The sequence below is a fragment of the Pteropus alecto genome, unplaced genomic scaffold (assembly GCF_000325575.1).
Source record: "Pteropus alecto unplaced genomic scaffold, ASM32557v1 scaffold79, whole genome shotgun sequence".
In the NCBI taxonomy this organism is placed as follows: Eukaryota; Metazoa; Chordata; class Mammalia; order Chiroptera; family Pteropodidae; genus Pteropus; species Pteropus alecto.
In genome coordinates, this window is record NW_006494612.1 from 14,367,115 (window position 1) to 14,379,073 (window position 11,959).

Below are 11,959 nucleotides of genomic sequence, written 5' to 3' on the forward strand. Positions count from 1 at the left end.
CCTATGTTCTAGTCCATGTACCAGGCAGAAGGATATAAAACCACGTCTACTGTGACCACACTGGTCAGAGTTAACTTCCCCTTTTCTCTTTCCTACTGATGTCATCAAAAGTCACTTGGCATTTTAAAACCATGGACTCATCAAAAAAGGAACCGACTTCTCAGGCCTTGCATTTAAAAACCCCCTGCATAGACAGGCTGTGTTCATTCTGAAATGGGAGGGGTGTAAGCAGGCCATATGAACCTCAAAATTATATCATTTTCTCATTAATTTAAAATCAGTTCTTGGGCTTTTGTGAGCTTAGAGAGTCTTTGTGTCTCTTTTGAAATCTAGGAATAGTTTGTGTCCAAAACGCTTAGAAAAGAGCAAAGATGAGGAGTAGGTGACTGAGAGCCGTCTCTGATTGCAATTTTTCTGACACCTTCTCCAGACCCCACTAAATGCTGTGTTTCTGGGTGGCCCTATCCCATTTTCTCCCTCATCTGTGCTCATCCTCTGTGTGTGTGGAGAGCTGCCTGGCATGCAGCCTTCCTAGCTCTCCAGGGGTGGCAGGGGAAGTCCTGTGGCAAATCCCACAGTACTGCTAGCATGATGTTTTGTACAGAGTTGGTGTTACATACTTTTTAAATTGAATCCAAATACTTTCTTAATTAAGCTCCAGTAGCTTAATAAAATAAGAGCACAATGATATTTGAGTCACTGATCGAAAGGATACTATGAGAAATAAATGAGAATGAAGGGGTCAAAGCAAGAGTTAAGGTAACAAGAAAAAAAAAAAGAATGAGAATGTTTCCTTCTAATCCATTCTAAATCCTCTCAATTATGATCACTCAGAAAGATAGAAATAAAAAGGTGGGAGGTGAAAGGACAAAACTATATAAAATGTAACACTGCTGTAGCTTAAAACCATTTAGAATTATGGTCATCTAAAGAACTGAAAATATCACTGTGTCCTAGATACTACTGCTATACATAACACACACATACACACACACACACACACACACACACACACACTCACTCGCTCAAAAATAATGTACTGATAAATAGGGAAACCTGTTTTGGAGAGGAGCAGGGGGAATCATGGCAATGGCAGAAAGATTCTGTCTGAACATAGAAAGGACTTTGACACAAATTGGCTGTGCTATGTGAGTATGGAAGGTTGGACTATATGATCCTTTCAATTTTAACATCCTGAAATAATGGGAAAAGTTTAATTGTCCTTTGGGGAAGCTGAAAGGGGTCAGGAAGCCCTACGACAAACTAACTCCCAAAAATCCTTTATGGAGTGTGTTATTAAGTTTCTCTATCAGGAAACTAAAGAGTACGATGACCAGTTAAATGTGACCCCCTCATACACTCTAAGGGGTTACATGGTTTAATGCAGTTAATCTTTTTCTTATCTTTATCCACATCAGTTCATATTATTATTCTAAATGGCCATATCTTCATATAACAAATATCACTGTGCTGGACAAATATTTGTTTGTTACTTTACCTGGAAGATTATGGGAAAATCAATTGGCTTTATATTTTGAATTTCATAAGTTTAAACTGTGAACATTTTTCTGTGGCAAAAGTAGCTTTCATGTACCTACCAATTATATGTTGAAGGGTTCATTTAAATCAATATCAAGTAAGAACCTAAGCATAAAAAAAAATGTGTGTCAACAGACAAAAGGTAGAATTTTCTTTGGCTTATATTTGAGGCACAGAAATACCATATGTGGTTTCTCTAAGTTAAAAAATATAATTTTTATACATGTATACACATTCCATGTAAGCTCTGTTTAGCCTAAAATGGTCTTGATACTTAGGTGCATAGGTGATGTGTTAAAAAATTCACATTTTAGAGGTAGATACTTTTACTTCATTTTCAAAGAATAGGATTTGAGTTCAAGGTAACTTAAAAGGTAACTGAAAAACTCAGAATATGTGTAATCTCATCAGATTGTGGGTTCCTCCTTGTGGTTTGTGGGCCCAGCACAGAGCCTGACAATAATTTAGTAGGAACAAGGTAAATATTGACTGGATAAATAAATAATTATCTGTTTCTGTTGGTCCACATTAAGAGGCAATTGTTATAGTTCTTTTGTCATGTTTGAAAAAAGTTTATATGTTCCAGACAGAAAATACAAAATAACGATATATAAGCAGAGAACTAAAGAAATCTAGCATAAGATATGAAGATACTGAAAGCCAGAGAGAGACAGATGAGGCATTTGGTTATCAGCTGAGAGCAGGTTGTATCTCTGTCTCTATCTGACCCGTGGCCAGAAAAAGCACTGACTTTCCAAAGTGCATGTTCTTCCTTTTTCATTTGTTACTCTAAGTGTTTTTTCTTTTTTCTTTTTTTCCAGATAGCTTGACCCATACTTCCAGAGAACTGATATAGTGGGTAAGAAGTTTATTTCAAATCCTACTTGCAGAATGGGGAGTGGTTTTACTGGGGGAGATGGAGCCAGAAGTTAGAAAAGAAGGTATTCACTTCCTTGCAGGCTCAGCTTCAAGTGAGGAAGCTTGAGTCAGTTGGGGGGGTGGGGGGTGGGAGGGGGAGAAGGTTGCAAAATCTTCTGTTTCTAAGTATGCTTATAACATACTAACATACTCTTTTCTTGGCAGGCTCTTTTGAGCCCACTGGGAGCTGATTATTGATTTTTTTTTTTTATACGCCTTTTTCTAGTGCTCCTAATTTAGCTTAAACATCTTTGTCCTCGTGGTGCTGGTGTTGCATTTTCAGTGTTTCAGAGACTGTAAAGATGCTGACATGTGTGTGTATATATGATTATGTATTAGTCTTTTAATGGCATCCTGAAAAATTGTTTATTTTCAGTTGTGATGGAAGTGTGTCCCAGGCCTGTAAATCGCATTATGTTGCTGTGGGCATGCAAGGACTTATGCAAAATTTCCAAATGTTCACATGGTTTCAGCTTCTGTAAGCAGCCACAGTTGATAAAGCAGAACTCATCCAGATTTCTCTGCTAAAAGAAAAAGGAAGAGGTGCTAGTGAGTCAGCTGCCTTGGTTAGCAAACATAAACATAATTAGCTTTTTAAGCCCAGCAACTTAAAAGAACCAGTAAATTAATCTCTTTTGTTTTTCTTAGCAGTGTTTCCTCATCTGTCTATAGGGTATATATTTTTTAAATGTCACAAAGCATTTGAAGAGAGCAATTCTCATATATATCATCCCTTTTATAAATCAAGCATAGACAATCATCGTGACACAGTATAATGATGACAAGTAAAATGGCTATTTGGAGGACAGAGAGACTTTCACTTAAAGATATGCTATTTTGGGTTAAATTATCAAAATGTTATTTTTAGAGCCTTTCTGGCTAGAATGTCTGAGCATTCATAATTTTGCTAGGTGAATATGTTTTAACTCTTTCAAACTACAAAAGTAATATATGCTTATTATTACAAGTTAAAATACGTAAGGAGGAACAAAAAATGATTAATATTCTCCTTGTTCTCTTTTACATGCCCAACAAAGATTTTTGTTCTTTTTACAAAGGTGAAATCACATTATATTTGTTACTTTTTCCCCTCACCCCCACACTGTAAATATTACTTTTAAAACTTGCTGTAATTCACAATGTGTCATGGATACATCTCCATAGGTGGATCTAACTAGAATTGACACATTTTTTACAATTGCTGTATAATATTCTATAATATACATAGCTATTCAACCATTTTTTATAGGCTTGCAGATAATTTCCAATGCTGAGATAAACCTCCTTGCCAGGGAATTAAAAGAGCCCAATTAAGAATCACCCTGTAAATATTATATATCATAAAAGAAGGAAAGAAAGGAAGAAAGGAAGAAAGAAAGGGAGTTTCACCCTGTAAATATTATATATCATAAAAGAAGGAAAGAAAGGAAGAAAGGAAGAAAGAAAGGGAAGGGAAGGGAAGGGAAGGGAAGGGAAGGGAAGGGAGAGAGAGAGAGACAGAGACAGAGACAGAGACAGAGACAGAGACAGAGAGACAGAGAGAGAGAAAGAATGAATGAATCACCCTGTGGGTTCAGATGCTCCTGCTAGCCATCTCTAAGTCGCCAATACATTCCATAATGAATGTGGAAAGCTCCCTCTCCCCATGGCCCTGTGAGGCTGAGCTGGGTAAATTGTCTGTCTTCCGGTGGAGCATAACATCCCGGTCACTCAGTGTCAGTGCAGGCTCTGTAAGGAAGAGGGTGCCAAGTTGAGAAATGACTAAGTAAATAAAACTCCAGAGTAAAGCAGCCTGTTTCTTGGCCTCCCTACATATCCAGTTCTGTTTTTCATCTTGAAGTGGTAGCTAATGAGTATAACTTTGACAAACTTTTAGTTTTGTGAAAAGCTTGTTTTCTAACATCAATAGAAAATAACTAATTTAGAATATGCCTGAAATCATAATATAAAGGCAAAAGCAAAAACTTCCATAAATGCAGCGGGCAGCAAAGAAACCTTGAAATAAACTTGAATCCTACAATTTCTTCTTCTAAATTGATGGCCTACTCAACAGGCCACTTTTCGGAAGTTTTCTTTTAACACACAAATACTTACCCCATACTCCTTTGACATATTCATCTTACTAAAAAAGAAAAAGTTTATTCATTTTATTTAACATAAAATATATAGCACTTAATTATTTACCTTAATATTTTTATACTTATCATTATCTTCAATTTTAAGATTTTGGACTATCAGGCCAGTAATAATCAAGGTATTCGTGGAGCTGTTCCTCCATGCTTAGCATAGTTAACTTATTTGTAGTTACATAGGAAGATGCTTCATAGAAATAAACACCTCATCATGGCCATGGCTTCTGATGCAATATTAATTGTCTGAGAACAGAGTGGAGGCCTGAAATGGGGTCCATTTTCAAACCGATGTAGGCACTTCTTACAAGCTAAAAATCTCACAAGTAGAGAAGACATCTTTTATCGAAATTCATGTATCGTGGCGGTGCTCACAGATAATCAAACATTCATTATACATATATTTAGATATAGATAGGTAGGTAAGTAGATAGATAGATAGATAGATAGATAGATAGATCGATCGATAGACAGATAATTTCTCCCTATTTAAAAAGTAATGAAGGGCAGAATCTAAAGTAGCTATCATATGGTTGTATATACATATCACAGAGATTTAGAAAGTTAATTTTGTGGTAATTTATGTCATCTTGCTTTCAGAGTGAACTGAAACTGGATTTGCAAACTTGCTTGTTAAATTAGCAGCTGAACAACTTTAAATACATCACTTAACCTTTCTAAGCCCGAACTTCCATACCCACATAGTGAGTGTTATTTCTCACTACCTCATAGGATTAGTGGGAAGTTTAAATGAGATAATAAATATGAGAATGTTAATGCCATACTTAACAAATGCTGGTTTTCCCCTTAGAAAACTCAAGAGGTCTTACAGTAGAAAGATATTTCTTGTTTGAATTAAAAGGGATATGTAAGAGAGTGGTAGAGAAAATAAAACTTAATGAGACATGTACAAAACTGCCAATAACCAACCATATGGTTTCATAGTTACAAAGAGTTTGTATATCCTTTATCTCATTGATTCTTATATAAGAGAGTAACCATGACTCAGAGAAATTAAATGGATTAACCAATTATCATCTTGCAAGCCTATGAGTTTTGTTGTTGTTGTTGTTGTTGTTGTTGTTGTTGTTGTTTTGACTAATAACCCAGTGCTCTTTAATTACTCTATGCTGTCTGCCAAAGCTAGATATTTGGCAAATACTAAGAAGTTATAAGTCTAATGGATTCCAAAATTGTGTCTAAAAATATAGCATGTTTCTCAAATTTTCCATGATTCCTAGAAAGTTGAAAATATCTGGAGAAGTAGCCTAGACTACTCCTGGCCTCCTGTGGCCCACACTAAGTTTAACGTGCATGTCTTGGGTTATATGGGCCAAAGAGTTGCATTTCTAATATCAAATGCACCATGCTTTGTGACTATTTCTCTTCATTTTTAGCATATCGTGAATTGTAGGTAACTTATTGGAAAAGGATCCCTTTCAACTACAGTGAGAAGTTTGGTTTGCTTTGTACAGGCCAAGTTTCATATATTTCTGCCCCGAAGGGCCACCAGTAATGATCATTTCCTTACCTTGGTTGACACTCAGCACATTCTATATCATGATATTATCTATCTTTGCATGTATTCCTTTTTCTCCCCTTCGAGAGTGCAAGACCCCTAAATATGGAGAGTATATCATTCCTCTGAACTCTCAATGCCCAGCTGAGAGCCTACCACTTAATAGATTCTCAGTAATACTTGCTCCTGCTCCTGCTGCTTTTGAGATACTTTTCAGTGTTGACTTCTTAGGAAAGATTCATTAAAAGACATCATATGAAAGAGGGTTAGCCTTAGGATAAGCAATATCTGCTACCTTCCTCCCTGTATAGTGAATGAGTTCTTGAGAATTCTTTCATAGAGACAGATAATTGCTAGAAAGATAAAGCTTTCTTAGGAAAGCACTAGTAATTACCATGTCCACTGGAAGGTAACAAAAGGTAAAACAGGTCCTGCTCTCCCCAACATGAACATGCAATATTGAAAATTAGGTCTGAGATGAGAACAGATAGAAATACACAGCTGTCACTGGGGGAAAAAAAGCCTTTAAGATCAAGTTGAATTTCTTATTTCTAAGGAGTAGCGACAGCATGTGTTTTGTTTGGTCTCCACAAATTACAGCGATTTGGTTTCAGCCTGAACAAGTACCACAAGCAAATACTGGCAGGCAGAGCCTCTAAGGCAGTGGCCAAACAAGTCAGTTTTCATTTTCTTCCAAACTCTCATTTGTCTGATCCATTCATAGAAAAACAGAACAAAAGGCAAGAGATTACTGCACCCTAAAGCATCCAAGTGGCTCTTTTGGCTCAGGGGTTATTTATAGCAATCTGGCTCACACTGAGAACTTCCTGTTCTATTCAGCTAATATGAGAATGTGCAAATGAAAGCTCCAAGACTATAACGGTAGACATGGATACAGGGTGGGATCAATGATTAGGTTCTCGAGCCTGTTTTATTTTTGATCAAGCCATGCCTTTCAGACACCATCGTGAGCATTTACCTCAGAATAGGTTTATCCTCTTCTTCGTGTGCACATTCTGTTTGCAGATGTTGCTATGAGGACAGATTCATCAGAAATGACTGATGTGGAGCCTATGGGCAACGATTTTGCATCTTCGGCAAGGGCCGGCCGCCGGAATGCCATTGTAGACATCCAGGATTCAGCTGTGACAGGCGAAACTTCAGAGTTGCCCCTCAAACTGGAGACCCTCTCCGTAAAGGAAGGTAACCGTACAATTCTCTTAAAATCAGCAGCAGCACTTCTCTCTTCTTAATCAATCCTTTCTTCTGGAACAATCTTCCTTTTAATTAGTTAAAAGTGCTCCTTTTTTTTTCTCTCACCATTTACTAAAACCTCTCAGCTTTTATTTAAGGCTAAGTAGATTTTTCAGGCTTTCTGAAAGTGGACAATTGTACCTTTTTATCTCATGGCGTGTACATGGAAAGTGAACATTTATAAATTCATTGGATGCACAGTGCTAGTGATTGGGAATAAAAGGTGAATAAATATGGTCTCTTTCCTCAATGAGCTTAGAAAATGTATTGAGAAGTATTCAGAAATGAAATAATTTTCCTTCTGTCATCTATTGACAAATCACTTTGGGAACTTCTGCTTCACTGCTGTATTCTATAACTCTATTCCTCTAAGAATAAGTTTATTATCAACTAGAGATAAAATCTTTAAGGAATTTGTATAAAAGGTGATCATTCTTCAACCAGTAGAAAAGTTGAATTAAGAAAAAAGAACAACTGTCAAACTAATAAAGGAAAATTTTGGTTCTCTCTACCCATTCCTTACATATAGTTCTTCCAGAATTTAGTTGTCTGAGAATAAATACAATGATATTTTTAATAAAGTTTTTAAAAGTCCCTTCATTTAAAACCATTCATAGATGTTAAAGATAATTTTAGTTCCAAGTGATTGCTAAAATACCTGTGCCTTGTGCCTCATTTTAGATGTCAAGGTGGACTCCAGTGTGTGTGTAGAAATTTATTCCTGGTGTCAGTGAGGCAAGAGAGAGCTAGAAGCTTCTGCACATCTTCCATATTCATGAGAGCCCCAGAAGAGAGCTATTAGTTCTTTGCCTCAGGAGGTTATGTATTACCTGGTAAAGTTACAAACATTCCTGGTTTGATCCCTGTGAAATACATGTAACCTCGTTAGGCCAGAGGCTGTGGTCAGATCCCAGAGTTCCACGGTTACGCCACCTTTTTCCAAAGGTCATTGAATTTCTCATACGAGACACTGCAAGTAAAAGTAAAAAAAAGCATACACATAAACTATTATATGGTGAAATAAAGATGGAAGAAATAAAAAGAAAAGAGAAATAAAAACACACGTAATGTTTTTGACCTTTTAAGTTTGAAAATGTCATATATTAGCCTCCCATTATCTGCAGGATATACATTCCAAGACCCACAGTGAATGCCTGAAACTGCAGATAGTACCAAACCCTATATATACCATTTTTTCCTAGCATACATACCTGTGACAGAGTTTAATTTATAAATTAGGCACAGTAGGATATCAACAACAACAATAATAAAATAGGACGGTTACAACAATATACTGTAATAAAAGTTATGTGAATGCATTTGGGGCTATTTTAAGTAAAATAAAGGTTGATTGAACACAAGCCCTGTGATATAGCAACAGTCGATCTGATAACCAAGAAAGCTACTATGTAACTAACGGGCAGGGAGTGTGTATAGCATGGAGATGCTAGACTAAGGTGTGATTCATGTCCCAGGTAGAAGGAGTAGGATAGCATGAGATTTCATCACACTACTCAGGACAACGTGCAATTTAAAACTTATGGAATTTTTCTATTTAATATTTTTATACCGTGGTTAACTACATGCAAGTAAAACCACAGAAGGTGAAACTGCAGGTAACGAGGGGGCTAGCATATGATTATCAGAACATAATGTAGCTGTGGAAGAATCTTCCTCAACTAGTGAGGAAGAGAAGTTACTTGTTAATATAAAAGGCCGAATTAAAGTTTATATACCTAAATACACACACAAAACCTTAATACTTGTTGACATTACTTAGTTAAGGAAAAGAACAAATACACTGTAGGAGAGTTAGTAGTCTTCACCATTTTATTTTGGTCACTAGAGAAACTATTATTTGATTGTTACTCTTTTATATGTTCCTTTAAATCATTTGGAAACAAATGATATTAAAGGATAAACAAAAGGAAATATGTTTTTAAAGGTAGATGGCATAGACAATGTTTTATTAATAAAGCTATAAGTAGATTTAGGGCTTGTTTTATTCATTAGCTAAGTACAAATATTATTAAGAATTTAAAAATGGATAGATTCCAGTGCTTATAAAAACAAAAAGCTGGGGGCTGTCTTGTCTTTATGTAGCTCCCATGTCTGGACCGATGGCAAAGGTATGTTCTAATCAAGTAGAAAATGACTAACGTGCATGAAGGAAAAACCAACTGTTTTATTCCGATATAATAGAAAATATATTTCAGTATACTCTATCTATAAATGAAAATTGTTTATTTTTTTAAGATGTAAAAAAAGAAGATGAAGAAACAACACAAGACCAATTGGAAAGTCCCCAAGTGAAGAAAAATGAAGGCTCATAAACTATCAAAAGTACTGGATTTCTGCAAGTTGAAAGACAGTGGCTCTCTTTTCCTGAGATGTTTGATCTGGTGGTAACCATGGTACCACTGCAGCCCTAAGCAATATGTGCGTGTTAGATAGTTTTGCTGTGATGTTACTCGCTTGGATTGCAACCGTGATGTCCAGTGTAGATCATTAAAAGGCAGATTACTTCCAAACTGCATCCAAAGAAAAGGTTAAGAATGTATGGTCACTTGAATACATATCACTGTCTATGAACCCGGCAAAACCCACTGTTCTCTTTTGGATTTATTTAGCCAGGTGTGTTTTTAATTCTATTTTTATGGTAAGGAGTAAAACATTTCTTGGTAAATATAAACCAAACATCATTAACTTAAAACTTTATGGAATTTGTAGGAAATTATGTTTCTTGGTGAGAAAGAATAATGAAATAGTCAAAAACATGGATAAAGTGTTCGGTTTTAACCAAAAATTTCTCCTCGAACCCTAAAAAGATTTGGAAAAAATTGATTTGTGAAAGCATGACAACCTAAACATCTCTAGGATATTTTTGTCTGATATACATTGCTTCTAGTCCATGCATATTGTGATTTTTCATGTGGATTCTTAAAATGCAAAACCCGTGGCAAATTATTTATATATAACATGCCTATTAAATGAATTTTACTATTTTCCTTAACTTTCATGTTGTATATGTGTGGGTATGTTTTTCTTTAATGTGAATTATCTAAAACACCTTACTAGTTGCTTTACATTTTCTTTTTTTTTATTTTTTTTTTTTTTTTTTTTTTTTTTTTTTGGTAGGGCTTTTGTGTATATATGACTTGTTTCTAAGATAATTTCCTCAGGAATGCAGATTTTAATTTTTATATATTTCCTAAAGTAGTTAACATAAGAGTAGGCACTTAAATATTTCGTGAATGATATGTAGGTTGACATAGCAAATTACTTGCATTTAATATATATTTAAATATATATTTTAAAAAGAACAAAACCAAAACCAAAGCCTTAGTAAATTTTGATTTATTAGATATTTCAGGAAAATAATAGAATTCTGAATTTTAAAAATGACTAATGAATTTATTTTCATTTTCAGATATATACGCATGCAGTTTTATTTGATTTGATTGTAACTGAGGCCATGTCTGTACACAGTAATCAAATAAACTCTTTCACTGTTAAATCTGTTACTGATAAGTCTCCTTCATTTTATCTTCTAAAGTATACCAGGTGAAAAAAATGGCAACACATTTTAAAGAGAGAACTTAACAGTCTTTGCAATATAAAACATTTCCTGCTTATTTTTTCTAAGACGAAGGTTACCCTCATATACAATACACACCAAAGGAGTAGATTTCAAAGCACCTGATTGTTTTAAAGTTCTCAAATATAACATTTTCTTTATAAAATAATCAAAAGCAATATTTTAGGTATAGACTAATTCAATATTTAATAAAAGATGTGTTCACCTTTAAAATGATATTTCTGAGTTAATGACATGATATTACATAATCAGTATAAAGAAAGATTATAGTAGAACAGTGGTTTTTAATCTGGGAGGAGTAGCAATTTGCCTCCTGAAGGACATTTGGCAATGTCTGGAGACATTTTTGGCTGCCACAAGCAGGGGAGAGTAGGCGCTACTGACATCTAGTGGGCAGAGGCCAGGGATGCTGCTAAACTGCTAAGCATCCTGCAGTCCTACAGAGCAGACCCTCACAACAAAGAATTATCTGGCCATGTGTTTCAGTAGTGCTGGGATTGAGAAACCCAGGAATAGAGTTAAACTATTAACCACATTGACTTTTCATTCAGATAACTGGGGTCTGAAGTGTAGCTCTGCTACTCATGACTGTGTGATCTTGGGCAATTTACATCATGTCTCTAAAGTCTTAGTTTTATCCTCTTGAAATGGTATTAATAGTAGTACATACTTTATAGGGCTAGGAAAGGCAGTAAAAGAGATAATACAGCAGGTCTTCCAATAAGGTTATTGTATTCAATATTGTTTCATTATAATGTTAGAGAGAATAATATCAATTCCTGACTGGGGTCACTGTCTGTGTGGAATAGGCCATGTTCCTCTTCTCATGTCTGTTTGAGTTTTCTCCAGGTACTCTGGCTTCCTCATCCCAAAGATGTACAGATTAGATGAATTGGCATGCCTAATTGTCCCAGTCTAAGTGTGTGTGTGTGTGCGTGTGTGTGTGTGTGTGTGTCTGTGTTTTGTGGGGTAGTTGGGGGAGAGGCTAGGGGGGAATCTCAC

The 11,959-nt window shown here is 35.5% G+C and overlaps 1 protein-coding gene across 1 annotated transcript; it reads left to right on the forward strand.

Moving 5' to 3' along the window:
• The first annotated feature begins 7,124 nt into the window (after positions 1–7,124).
• On the forward strand, positions 7,125–10,020 carry PKIB (cAMP-dependent protein kinase inhibitor beta). The gene is made up of 2 exons (XM_006926134.3): positions 7,125–7,308; positions 9,616–10,020. Exons 1-2 carry the CDS (start codon positions 7,140–7,142, stop codon positions 9,690–9,692), a joined length of 246 nt encoding a protein of 81 aa, XP_006926196.1. The 5' UTR covers positions 7,125–7,139; the 3' UTR covers positions 9,693–10,020.
• The last annotated feature ends 1,939 nt before the right edge of the window (positions 10,021–11,959 follow it).

Excerpts from the sequence above, each read along its gene's own strand:
- PKIB (XM_006926134.3), top strand. The coding sequence starts at position 7,140 with ATGAGGACAGATTCATCAGAAATGACTGATGTGGAGCCTATGGGCAAC. Across the intron at positions 7,309-9,615 it reads GACCCTCTCCGTAAAGGAAG|ATGTAAAAAAAGAAGATGAA; the intron begins GTAACCGTACAA and ends TATTTTTTTAAG.